At 39.4% G+C, this 14176-nt stretch overlaps 1 protein-coding gene across 2 annotated transcripts in view; it reads right to left on the minus strand.

Annotated features, from left to right (window-relative positions):
• Positions 1-770: 770 nt before the first annotated feature.
• Positions 771-14176, minus strand: part of CSRNP3 (cysteine-serine-rich nuclear protein 3) — a 229290-nt gene continuing 215884 nt past the window's right edge. For both annotated transcript variants that reach the window (XM_011990990.1, XM_011990988.1), the window contains 2 exons: positions 4805-5101; positions 771-2763 (listed from right to left, as the gene is read on the minus strand). In XM_011990990.1, the coding sequence (XP_011846380.1) occupies positions 1711-2763; positions 4805-5101 (1350 nt within the window). In that variant the 3' untranslated portion in view covers positions 771-1710. The remainder of the gene's footprint in view (positions 2764-4804; positions 5102-14176) is intronic.

The following is a 14176-nucleotide window of genomic DNA, read 5'->3' on the forward strand; positions in this document are numbered from 1 at the left end:
TCTAGATCAAGCATTTTTAAGTTCAATTAAATAAAATATTTTTTTAGAAATTGAGATCTACAATATATTTATATCCATAATTCTAAACACCCAAGTCTAAAAGACATAAAAAATAAGTAGCGATGCAGTCACTGAATAGCAAGGCATGTCCACATTTCAAATAGTTATAAAACATGTGAAGTGATATAACAATAGAAGGTCAAAAATGTGAAACAGGTTTAGCATAGTCATATTGCGTTGGAAAAAAAAAAAGGTAGAATTACACTATTTAGTTACCTAAATTAATTTACAGGGAAACGGGATCCTAGAAGTCCTCCGACGAACCAAGTGCAGATAATCTAAAGGTGGGGAGTGCATGTTTTATTTCTATCTGTTCTCTTTAATAAGAGAATGTGAGGTAATTAGAAAGTATGCAATGCATTCTGGACTGTTCTGCTAGTTGTCCCAAGCAAGACAAATAGAAATGCTTCAGAAAAGAAAGGCCTAGTTGAGTATTTGGGTAGAGGCCCCCCTTCAATCAGCTAGTCACTAAGTGGAAATCTCATTATACACTGATTTTGTAGAGATGGATTGATCACGCTGGAGAAAAGGCTCGTTGCTGAGGTCGTGTCTCTTCCATGTTTCCTCAGCCTCCTCTGCATTTACTGAGTTAGGTCCTCAGAGTGGCGAAGGAAAATAGGTCATTTTCCCTTCATAAGTATCATTGGATGATTCCTCTATATTAATTATATGAACCTTATAATAGTTAAAGATCTTTTTAATTAAAAAAAAATTTTTTTCATCTCAAAGAGTTCTCAGTCCCCACCCCACACGAGGTACCGTGAAGGGGCACTAAAGTGCATTTTGATGTAGGGGGTAGAGCTTAAAGGTGCTGTCCAAGCTAAGAACCAAGATGATGCTGTTTAAAAAAGAAAGGCAATTCCTTCTACCTCCATCTCTGGAGTCAGCTGAGGGAGGACAGTGAACTAGACTCTCCCCAGAGGATTGTCCTAACTCTTAACTTTAGAGAAAACTGTGTAAGGACCTGCACATATAGAATCATTTATTTGTCCAAAATAGCAAAAATAGGCCTATTTCACCCTTAAGAATTTGCAAATCTGATCAGTCATGATCATAAAAATGTGAATGGATTCCAGATGCAATCCATGTGGGCATGCTCTGTGGAACTAGCTATGCATCTTCAGCTTGAATGAACATGCGGCTGTTCATTTTCATCAAAACATGACTTCTAAACTACCATAAATAAAATACACATGGAACAATTAAATCTTTTTCTTACAATAATTACTTTTACATTAAAAAGTCACCATTATCTTCAGATATATCGAAAATTAGGACTCTAAATCTTATTATTTCCCAGCCTTAGTTAACAATCTTGCACAGGCCCGATAATCCAAAATTTGGAGCTCTGATCTACACAGATTGGCAGGTTTCACACAGTTTGACAGGTAGGCAACTGTGAGATATGCATTTTAAAATTTAGCATTTTCTATCAAAACAGTCTGAAATCTTTTAAAATCCCTACAGAGACTGTATTTGTGCAATGCCACAGTCATGTGGCTAGAAAGGAAAAAACAAAATACAGTCTGGAAGATCAACCATCGTCCAAGTTTTCTTGGTCTTCAGTTTAAACAATGATGAGCCCAGGAAATCCAATTAAATACAGTGCCTTAAATAGGAGAAGAGTTGGTCCTAGAATAATTTAAGCTACTAAACAGGGACTGTCTCAACCACGGGTGATTTGATGCACTCTTCATGCAATATGCTCTTTTCTGCAAGGCTCAAAGAATTTTCAGCAGGATGCTCTGAAATGTGACTGTCACCATTCAATGTAGAGACAAACCCTTCCTGGGAGGGGCCTTTCAAGTATGAGTGAAATTCCACTTGAGGGTGACTGGACCTGTGTTCGGGATATAAACTATTGCAGGGCACACCACTATCATTTTCGGAAGAGGAGCAGCAAACGATTACAGAGGGGTTGGCAGCTGGGTAGTGGGAGGCACCATAGGCCTCTTCTGCTTGTCGGGCATAGTCAACGAATTGCTCCGGGGTCATGGTGTAAGGCACCAGCGAAAGGGTACCGTTTTTGACAGTGTCTCTTTCAGAATAGTTCTCAGAGATCTGATTTGGAGTTCCTGGAATGTGGCTATCTATTTGGTAATACAGAGTTGAAGAGTTGGCATAAAAAGAAGCATTCTTTGCGTGGCTTTCGTGAACGGCAGTGCCATCAGAATAACAAAGAACCGAAGGAAGAGGGACAACTTCGGCATGGGTGCCTAAACCTTCCACGAAGCCATCTCCTTTGTCATCATCGTCATCCTCCTCCTCCTCTTCCTCTTCTTCTTCCTCCTCCTCCTCGTCTGACTCACTAGGTGCCAAGCTTTGCGTGCTAGAATCTGTGACTCCACTGCAAAAGCTGCTCCCATCCTCCTCTTCTTCCTCCTCCTCTCCTTGGCAATCTAATTCTTCAGCCGACTGCAGGTGCAGCACTGCAGCCTGGGGTTCAGTTTCAATCTCAAAACCGTCTGCGATTGAATATTCTACGGAGTGAGCGACAGGGCCCATGGAACTACTGTGAGCACTTATCTCACTGTGGCAGCCATTCAGCGTGGGGATTTGCTGCTCTCGATTTTTCTCCAGTTCAAGTTTCATTATTGTGTGCAAAAAGTGAGTCCGAACACGGATAGGATTAAATTCAATTCTACCTGCTGTGTTACTACATCCTTCTTTAGTGCAGCCGCACGGGAAAGACATACGATCCACCTTGGAAGGAAGGACACAGATTAGCACCATGGAACTATTACAAACCAAGTAAAAGCCCAGAACCTTTCAGCAACTTCTTTGAATTAAGTAATCCACTTAATTCCACGTATGCCAGAGCAAATGACAACCAAACTTCAAATAGAAATGAAAAGGGGAAAGTGAGGGCTTAAAACATAAGCGTTAACTGCTTTTTATACCTATATTCAAAATAAAAATGGGTTATGGGCATAAGTGTGTATTTTCAGTTTGCTGACCCACTCCATGGCTTTCTTTCCTTTTTGCTCTATTCCCCACTTTCCCTTCCCTCCATTTCTTTAATTTTGCTCCCATGTTTTCAATGCTCCTGTCTTTCCCCCAAGTTCCTTTTCTTTCTGCTGCATCCCAGCTCTTGTGCCTGATTTTAAACAAGCAAACTTACTGTACTCCTCTCCATATGCTATTAATCTAACATATATGATGTACCCCACGTTAACTTTTCCTTTTGCTTATTATAAAGTTGCTTATCCCTTTGCTTATTATAAAATGGACTTACACGACTTAGCATCATGCACCCTCACAATGTGCTCTCGTTTGCTTACCTTCTCATTGTTTGGGGTGCTTGGTACATAGTTGCATGTGTGTGTACCATACTGCAGGGCTGCAATGGATACGCACATTCATGACTATGACTGGTGGACTCATGTGTTTAAGTCCTCAATCCCCCCTTCCCTCCCCATTCCACGAGATACAATCTTCTTGAGGGAAGGGCATCAATATTCCAAAACGATTTTGGTGATTGGACACTGGAGATAGAGTGATTGGGTTCAACAAGTTTTGGACTGACCTCTTCACTCAGGTGAGAGGTGGAGTTCTGGACAATCCAAGCGTACTCATGAGAGATTTGCCAATTGTCTCAGATTCCACAGATTAATCTGATGCAGACCAGAGTATAGGCAAGAGAAGAAAACTTCCTCTGTCACCTTATCCAGCCAGGGAATTTCCTATGCTAAAGAAGAATAGGCAGACTATTCTAATACAATCATCTTGGCCCCAGTAAAAAGTATAGCAGATATTAGAGCCAGAATTTGTATCTGTAATTTTTTATTCATGAATCTCTTTTCTGTGAATCCATCTTAAGCAACTGTTTAGCAGATAGGCACTGCCCTCTTCTTTTGCCTACTTGAGTTGCTTTCCTTATTAAAAAAGCCAAGTTTCTACATAAAATAGTGACACTAATCATAGGGCACCAATGATGTTATAATTGAACGGGGACAAGGAAATTATCTGGTTGCCAATCATCAGGGTTTGGTAAACTTTTTATTTGCAGAGGTCAAAGGAGTAAATATTTTACGCTTTGTGGCTCATATGGGCTCTGTGGCAAAACCACAATACTCAATTCTGCTGTAGGAGCAAGAAAGCAGTCATAGGCAATATGTAAAGAAAAAAAATGTGGCTGTGATCCAATAAAACTCAAAATCATGTGGCAAGGTCGGATTCGGCCTGTGAACTTACAGTGTGCCAACCCCTGGCCTAGTTCAGCTCCTTCATTTTAGAGATAAAAAAAGTAACCCAGAGGGTTTACCTAACTTGCCAATTTCATACAGTTGGCAAATAGCAAAGATGGGAGTACGATTTCATTTTCCACAGTCTCAAGCTAGTAATCTTTCCACTAATCCAACCATCTTTAATCAATCATGACTTTGTATCCCATGGATGGATCAAAAAATACACACTCCAGTGTTAGGGATGTCATGATATCCTTCAATATTGGTAAAAAGCTGAAATAAGGTGATATAATACAAGAATCCAAGATAAACTAATTTTAATTAACTTAGCTGCTACTTGGGTTGTCTTTCAAATTCTATCTTATATGTATAAGCATTTTATGTATTCCCATGAATGTCCTTAAATTAGTCTTTCCCTCTTCCTGAATTACATGTTTTGCCTTGCCACAAAATTTTCTTTTACATGTGGGAAGCTTCATTATAGGTACCATGACTGCCTCCTTAGGGGGTGGTAGACAATGTTTTGTCTTTGGATGCCCTGAAATCTCAACCCTTACCTGGCACTTAATGCCAGCCAGGCTGCAGGTGCACGTGTCTGGATCACAGAACACTCGGCAGTCACAGCCACAGTCCTCTCGTGAGAGGCGGATGGCTCGGAGTTCATGCTTTTCCTCCACGTCAATCTTTTTCACTCCAGAGGCACGCAGCAGAGCTCTTCGTTTTTTTGTTGGCAAAGGTTGTAGAAAGAAGTACTCGTCTACCTCTGTGTTGTCCAGGTCAATGTCATCATCAGAAATGTCATCCAGTGTAAGAGTGCTGGCTTCTTCTGATTCTACTGTGCCATTCTTAGTCATCTAAAAACACAAAGCAGCAAATAAGAGACTCATTAAGGGCAGGGTACAAAATCTCTATGTCTTTACTGGGTGAGAATGAACTGTTATATATCATCATGTCCCCCGTAATCAACAAGTGTTTGTTAGATCATTTTTTTTAATCCTTAGGAGAAATCACAGAAGGAAAATAAAGGCATCAAAATGTTAGGTTTTTAAATGTACTGGTAACAGAAGACTGTTAATTGGAACTCATAACCTCCTAATGTTAGGAGCTACAGTTGTTGGAGCTTTTAGACAGTGCCACGTGAAAAACACCAAAGGTTACAAATGCTCATCAGTGAAAGCTATCTTTAGATACAGTTCACAATAGGCACCTCCAATGATGGAATAAATGCGTCCTTGTTCAGAGGTAATAGCATCCTTGTGGAAGCCATCACCACCTAACTCAGCAAATATGTTGTCCTTGAAATAACAACTATCTTTTGAGCTCCAGCAAAACCATGCACCAGGAAATAAAGGTGTGCTGCACTGTGCTACAGGGATTACAGAGACAATTATTCTACAGAACATTCCAGGAATGAGGGCTTGATATAAAGTAATCAGTCAGGTCAGTGTGCTCTTAGTAAGACAAAGAACAGAGGGTAGGGCCCGCAAGGTCTCAGCAACCAGCAACTGAAACAATAAACTCTGCCCTCAGAGGAGTTCACACAAACCCTCACCCAAAACGGTACCTTCTGCATAATAGCTCATGTGGAAAGTGTCTCACACACCCGTGACTAGTCTGCTTCTATTTATATTTCTTCTCTAAATTAATCTCATCCATCAGTAAGCCCTGAATCAGTATTTCATTTCTTACTATTATATCATGTTATGTTTCCTTCATTAAAAAGCATTGAGAAAAAGAAGTTTTCTCTGAATATGAGCAAGATATCTATCCTGAGGAGCAGCATAGAATTAATGCAGAAACTCCATGAGAAAAATCATAGAAGTTCTAAATACAGAAGGAATTTTAATTCTTTCATATTTAAATTTATTACTTCCTAAAATTCATTAATTATAATTATTACTAAGCTTGGTGAGCTTAACAACAGTTCATCCATCATACAGTTAAAATACTTGCAACATCAGACATCATTGTCTCATCCTTACGGGAAAAAGTCTAAGATTTAGATAAGAAATTTTATTGGAAAAAACCCTCTAACTGGAAAACTCTGAATGTATTAAAAAACAAATAGAAGACTGGACTTTGCCCTCAAGCAGTGAAACTTTCACAGAGGAAATAACACAGTAGCAAGTGTATGTTAAATATATCACAAAGGCCAGGTGCAGTGGCTCACGCCTGTAATCCCAGCACTTTGGGAGTCCAAGGTGGACAGATCGCTTGAGGCTAAGAGTTCAAGACCAGCCTGGGCAACATGATGAAACCCCATCTCTATCAAAAAAACCACAAAAATTAGCTGGGCATGGCGGTGGGTGCCTATAGTCCCAGCTGCTTGGGAGGCTGAGGTGCAAGGATCACTTGAGCCCGAGAGGTCGAGGCTGCAGCGAGCCATGATTGCACCACTGCATTCCAGCCTGGGTGGCAAAGTGAGATCCTAGAAGTATTTATATATATATACTTCTGAATGTTTCAGAGCTAAAATCTGTGATCATGCAAAGGTACACATTCCTCTTTATTGGGTTTTGTTTCTTGGTATAATCCAACATTTATTTCCTTCCTTGGCATTTCTTTACATATGTATTGTTTAAACTGTGATAGTCACTAGTAGGATGTCACGTTGACTGGTTGTGTTTATCATTTTTGTTAATTGTCATTTGTAACAAGCTGCATGTTTCTAGCTGTAAAGATCTGATTTTCTAATGAATTCAAGTGTATAATTGCCTAACATACACTCAATCCTCTGTGATAGGTAAAGCTGTAGTAACAGAAAGGAAGTCTTCCCTTCACTTTGGTTTGTTTTCATTAATTCTTGGCTTGTCTCTGTGAACCTCAGCAAGCTCCTGACTCCTCAGCACATGGAGCACACTCAGGACTTGGGTAGCATGATTCACTTTAACACTTCTTACTTAATCTCCACGTTCTGTAATATTTATGCTTACTTGTGCAGTTGGTAACATTACAACAACAAAATCTCCATTTTATATCAACAGAGATTTATTTATTATTTATTTATTATTTATTTATTTATTTATTTATTTATTTATTTTGAGACAGAGTCTCGCTCTGTTTCCTAGGATGGAGTACAACGACATGATCTCGGCTAGCTGCAACCCCAGTCTCCCAGGTTCGAGTGATTCTCCTGCCTCACCCTCCTGAGTAGCTGGGATTACAGGCACCTGCCACCATGCCCAACTAATTTTTGTATTTTTAGTAGAGATGGGGTTTCACCCTGTTGATCAGGCTGGTCTCGAACTCCTGACCTCAGGTGATCCACCTGCCTTGGCCTCCCAAAGTGCTGGGATTACAGGCACTAGCCACCTCTATTTTTTTAAATCATTGTTACCAGCCTAATTTTTTTAAATGGTTGTTATCAGATAATATATGAAAACTAAAAGTCAACATGTAAGGTTTTAGCAAACATTTAAAAACATACCAAAATTTTCAGGGCAACATGAATAACCAATTGGCGCCTAAGAATTAAAAAACAAACAACCGTATCTCATATGAACTGCAGCTTCAGTTTACTCCAAATATAAGTGCCCTGAGAAATAAAATCTGCATCTCTTGTTCCTTCATACTAAAATTATAATAAGGAATTTCATTTCAAAATAAAATTTAATTAAGAATCTGGCCAGCTGCGGTGGCTCATGCCTGTAATCACAACACTTTGGGAGATGGAGGCAGGTGGATCACTTGAGGTCAGGAGTTTGAGACCAGCCCAGGCAACATGGCAAAACCACATCTCTACTAAAAATACAAAAATTAGCCAGGCATGGAGGGGTACACCTGTAATCACAGCTACTCAGGTGGCTGAGGCATGAGAATCGCTTGAACCTGGGAGGCAAAGGTTGCAGTGAGCCGAGATCACACCACTATACTACAGCCTGGGTGACAGAATGATGCCCTGTCTCAAAAAAAAAAAAAAAAAGAAAAAAAATCTAAAAGAACTACATACTGTTTCACTCTTGCTCAGTAAACTATAAGTTTTCTAATCTAGATTTTCAAAATCTGACATTAACATTGAAGTGAGCTGATAGGGTTTTCTCTTCAACATCTCAATATCACATCTATCATTTCTAATAAAGACTGGAGATACTCTAGCTTAGGCTGGTCACTGGCCTATCCTCTCCTCAGTTTCTGGTTTGGTGTGTAGCCTTCGAGACACATTGCTAATCCCTGCTATCCCCCTGAAGTCCTTCCCCAGTGTTTTCCTCCAGTCTGTGCCCATTTGCTTCTTTAAAACCCAGGCCAAAACTACTGAGTTTAAATGCTCTTTAAAATGAGAGCACTACCTAGATTATTTCCAAATGCATTTTAGGGGAAAAAGTCAATGAGCTCCCTAATTTTGTCCAACAACGCACATGGATTACCCTCTCAAGAGCTAGTGCAAATAAATGGAGGCAGTCAGCCAGGACTGCCTCACTTACTCTTGCTGACTCCTTTCCTCCGTGATGCATGATATGGTTTGGCTGTGTCTCCAACCAAATCTCATCTTGAATTGTAGCTCCCATAATTCCTACATGTTGTAGGAGGGACCCAGTAGGAAATAATTGAATCATGGGGGTGGTTTCTCCCATACTTTTCTCACTATAGTGAATAAGTCTTATGAGACCTGATAGTTTCATAAGGGGAAACCCTTTTAGCTTGGTTCTCATTCCCTAGTCACCTGCTGCCATGTAAGATTTGCCTTTTGTCTTCTGCTATGATTGGGAGGCCTCCTCAGCCACATAGAACTGTGAGTCCACTAAACCTCTTTTTCTTTATAAATTACCCAGTCTCAGGTATGTCTGCCAACAGCGTGAGAACAGACTAATACAGTAAATTGGTATCAGGAGTAGGGTGATGATGTAAAGATAACTGAAAATGTGGAAGCAACTTTGGAACTGGGTAATAGGCAGTAGTTGGAACAGTTTGGAGAGCTCAGAAGACAAAAAAATGTGGGAAAATTTGAAACTTCCTAGAGATGTGGAAGGCTCAGAAGACAGGAAAATGTGGGAAAGTTTGGAATTTCCTAGAGACTTGTTGAATGACTTTGACCAAAATACTGATAGTGATATGGGCAATCAAGTTCAGGCTGAGGTGGTCTGAGATGAAGATGAGGAACCTGTTGGGAACCAGAGCAAAGGTGACTCTTGCTGTGCTTTAACAAAGAGGCTGGTGGATTTTTTCCCCTGCTCTAGAGATATGTGGAACTTTGAACTTGAGAGAGATGATTTGAGTTATCTAGTGGAAGAAATTTCTAAGTGGCAAAACATTCAAGATGAAGCAGAGCATAAAAGTTTGAAAAATGTGCAGCCTGACAATGCAATAGAAGAGAAAAACCCATTTCCTGGGGAGAAATCAAGCCTGCCACAGAAATTTGCATAAGTAACAAAGAGCTGAATGTTAATCACCAAGACAATGGGGAAAATGTCTCCAGGGCATGTCGAAGACCTTCACAGCAGCCCATTCCATTATAGTCCCAGAGGTCTAGGAGGAAAAAATGGTTTCCTGGGCCTGGTCCAGGGCCCCCCTGCTATGTCCAGCCTAGGGACGTGGTGCCTTGTGTCTCAGCTGCTCCAGCCATGGCTAAAAGGGGTGAAGTTACAGTTCAAGGTGTGGCTTCAGAGGGGGCAAGCCCCAAGCCTTGATAGCTTCCACGTGCCTTTGTAAGATATGCCTTTGACCTTCTGCCATGATTGAGAGGTCTCCCAGCCACATGGAACTGAGTTCATTAAACCTCTTTTTCTTTATAAAAACAACCCATCTTCATTCACAGAGATATTCATTTTGTCCATTTTTCCTCTTGACATGATGCTACCCTTAAATGTCTTTTTTTTCCTATCTCAAATAGAATCATTAAATGTTCAGACTTTAGTTAGTCAAATGCAACTTCCTTATTTCATGCATTAATGAAACTTAAATTAATTGTAACTTCTCTAAGACATACTTATAGAGCCCAATTTCCTGACTCCTCTTTCAGTATGCTTTTCTTTATATCTCACAGATAGATTACGAGTTTTCTATGGTACTCAAGACAAAGCTGGGAATTTAACATGGAATTAAACACAATGTGTCTAAAAGCTATTCTGTTGATAGGATAACCAGTACTTTCAAATGAAAGGTCTCTTCTCAAGTAGATACTGCCAATCTAGGATTTGGATTATTTCTCCTGTGTTGTTTTTTTTTCTAGTTTTTTTTTTTTTTTCCAAAAAATTAATGTTGCCTCCCCAAGAGCTCAAAGCAAGTCTGCAAAAAATGTGATTTAAAGAGATTACCAAATAGCCTTGACCCTTAAACCTGTTTTTATTTCTGTGTTTTCTTGAGTGCGAAAGAAAGAGAAATTGCAGGTGGGGGTGAAAGAGAAGTGGTAGAAACAGATATGACATAATATTAATAACAGCTTTTGGATCTGTGTGCCAGGCACTGTTCTAAACACTTTACCTGCATTAGCTCATTTAGGATCATATACATCTCAAGAGGCAAATACTATCATTGTATTCATTTAACTGATGAGGAAAATGAGGCACAGGAATGTTAAATAATTTGCCCAAGATTGCAAGTAATGAGGATGTGCACCAAGTTACGATCCTACTACGTGACTCTACAGCTTGTGCTCTTAAAAGTAATAATAATTACATATATCTACTCTTTTAATACACTTGACATGTACTGAACAGTCTTTTATGATTATCTGGAATCAGACATTAGGTGTACTGGTGCACAACATACAGCCCTTGATCCCAGTGAACTGGAGGAAACAGACAAGGAGTCTAGCAATTTTAACCCAGTTCATAAGGATTTCCTAGCTTAGGGTGAACACAGGGCATTTGAGGGTTATGTAGGAGAGGCACCTACAGGTGGGTCTGGCAGTGGGGTGACGTGGGAAGACTTCAATATTCAAATCTGAAAATTGGGTAGCAGTTAAATGAACAGTGGTGACAGAAGGCATTCCATGCTGAGCAACAATAGTTTCAAAGGCCTGAGACAGGACAGGGTATGATACAGTCATTGACCTAAAAATTATCCAGATGATTGAACTTGTATGGGATCACTCCCTGTCTTGGTCCATAATTGAAGAGCTAAAAGTAGATAAATAGCAGTTATTCAGAGAGAAGTTCTTCTTTGCCATTTGGCGTAGCTAGTTTACAGGTGATGAATACTGACTTAATTTATGATTTGACTTAATCATCTTTATTTTATGTTTATCCTATCTCTGTATGCATATATCTATGTTGTACTGGAAGGATCTCCAGGTCAAGGCCCCTGCATGTATATATGTGTGGGGTGGGCATGTGTGAGTGGGCACGCATGCACATGTTCCAATGATGACACTTTAAAGGGACTTAGTTCTTAAGCCACTGTGTAAACTTGTTCAGTCTCACTACAAATGAAACCACTATAACTTTTTTTTGACAGATGGAAACCAAACATCTTAATTTTGCAGATTTGTATGCACTGATAACTATGAGAAAACCATTCCCAAAGCCCTACAGCGTAAGTTATTTTGCCCATCTAAACACACCTGACGGATGGGACACATTACTGTCAGAATCAGTGGAGTTTTTCTCAGACAGCTTTGAGTCAAATATAGGGATCCCAAATACAAATCAAGGCTCAACTTTTTGTTGTGTTTTTACCATATCATGTTGTGAATGAGTTCTTCCATAAATTTTAATGAGATAAAATTTTTGTTGCCATCAAGGACCCCAAAACGCCTAATTCAATTCAACTAATAAAATGATTAGAAAAGGGAAACAATACTAAAAGTATAGATTGACTAAAATGCCAAGGCAAAACAAAATAAAACAAAAAAACAAAAATAAAAACACTTCTTTGCAGCACTTGAAAGGTATGTTTGCTAACAAAATTTTCTGGTCATTACTGAATTATTCACACGTGTGACAAAGAGCGATTTCTAGAAACAAGAATGTGAAAAACTACTTCAACTTCACAAACACTGATTACTGCATATTATAATAAAGATGATGTTGAAAATGACCTAAGCTGCCATATAGTAAATACTAGCCATTAAGGTCCATATTGTATATAAATTATCTCACCTAATTTGCATGACAATCTTATAAAGTAAATTTTTTTGTAGTTGAGAAAATTGAAGCTTGGAGAATACAATTTGCCAAAGTCTAGCTAAATAGCCAATTAGTGATGATGCTGAAGATCAAACTTAGGTTTATTTGATTCCAAAGCTTGAGCCATGCTTTCAAGACCAGTTGGAGTAAAAATTCTTATGAGCAATGGTAGAAAAATTGAACAAAAGGGGAAAAAAAGATAAGGTTGCAGTACACTCTAAGAGCTGATCTCAGTGCTGTGGGGCAAGAGACAGAAGAGCAGAACAAGCTTCCCTAGAAATAGTTCACTTAGAAATAAAAGATATGGGCCGGGTGTGGTGACTCATGCCTGTAATCCCAGCACTTTGGGAGGCTGAGGTGGGCGGACCGCAAGGTCAGGAGTTCAAGACTAGACTGGCCAACATGGTGAAATCCTGTCTCTACTAAAAATTCAAAAACTAGCCAGGAGTGGTGGCAGGCACCTGTAGTCCCAGCTACTTGGGAAGCTGAGGCAAGGGAATTGCTTGAATCCGGGAGGTGGAGGTTGCAGTGAGCTGAGATCACAGCACTGCACTCCAGCCTGGGCGACAGCGAGACTCCGTCTCAAAAAAAAAAAAAAAAAAAAAAGAGAGAGAAAGGATATGATTCAGACACAGAAAGCGAGAGGTCAGTAACGAAGAAAACAGAGAGCAAACCAAAAATACAACATCTCACCAGTTAGTATTTCCTTAGGGTCCTACTTTGTGGGCATGTGGAGGTGGCCTTTCTAATGGAGATGACATCAGAAAAAGCTGATTGAAGCAGGTTGAGCTAATGTATTACTCTTTTGATTTTCTCAGCTGACTTTTAACTTACTTATCCTGGCCTGAGAAATCTGTATAGCCTGTGGTCTAGTTTTGTAGTACTATATTAGCTTTGGTGATTGATTTACTGTTTATCTCCCCTATCATACTGTGAGCATGTTGAGAGCAGAGACGACATCTGTCTTATTTACCAGTGTATCCTTTGCACCTTGATAATTACCAGTCCCATAGTAATTGGTTAATACATCTTTAAAACGAATAAATGAATATTCTTAATCACTATGGTATATTGTTAAGCACTATACTAGGTATGGGGGTTTATAGATATACAACAGCTCTGCCATATCAGGAGGTTCCAGTCTGCTGGGGGAGATGAGCATGTAATAAATATGATATAATGCGGTAAGAGCACAAACATACATGCAAGTTATTGAAGTGGTGGGGAGGAAGAGAGAATAGACATGAAAAGGAAGGCTAGGTACAAAGTCACAAAGCAGAATTATTTACTTCCTATTCTGATTCCAGAGTCTTTTTCAAAAAGAAAAACCTTCAAACCAAAACTGCAAGAACAGGCATGTCAGGAAGGATTTAAAACAAAAAGGAGGTGAGGAGACAGTGAAAGAAGACTCAGCTGTTTTATGGAAGAATCTCCAGGCCCAGACAATTCATGGTTTCAGGCAATGAAAAAGCTTGAGGTTATGGTTGTGCAGCCTAACAGTTTTGAAGAGTCATAGAGAAAAGAATTAAAAGATAATCAAAGTGGGAATAATTTTTTTTTTAAAAAAAAGCTAATTCTGGGTAACAATATTCTAGAAAAAAATACTTAAAAAGATGGTCTCTGTACATGTGACAAAAAAAGAGCAGTAATTATTAGACTATTGCCTAATTTTACTATAGGGAAAGTGTCCACTTTTCGATTAAAATTCCACACAGAACCTTAATATATGGAAGATAAAAGTGAGAATGAGATCTGCATCTTGGGCTTTCTGCCCTGGCCCCTAATCTCAGACCCCACGGATTACAGTTGGAAAACCAGTGCTCTAGTCCTGAAAATTTCCTTTCTCTCTCTTTTCTTTTCTTTTCT

The sequence above is a fragment of the Mandrillus leucophaeus genome, unplaced genomic scaffold (assembly GCF_000951045.1).
Source record: "Mandrillus leucophaeus isolate KB7577 unplaced genomic scaffold, Mleu.le_1.0 Scaffold389, whole genome shotgun sequence".
Lineage (NCBI taxonomy): Eukaryota > Metazoa > Chordata > Mammalia > Primates > Cercopithecidae > Mandrillus > Mandrillus leucophaeus.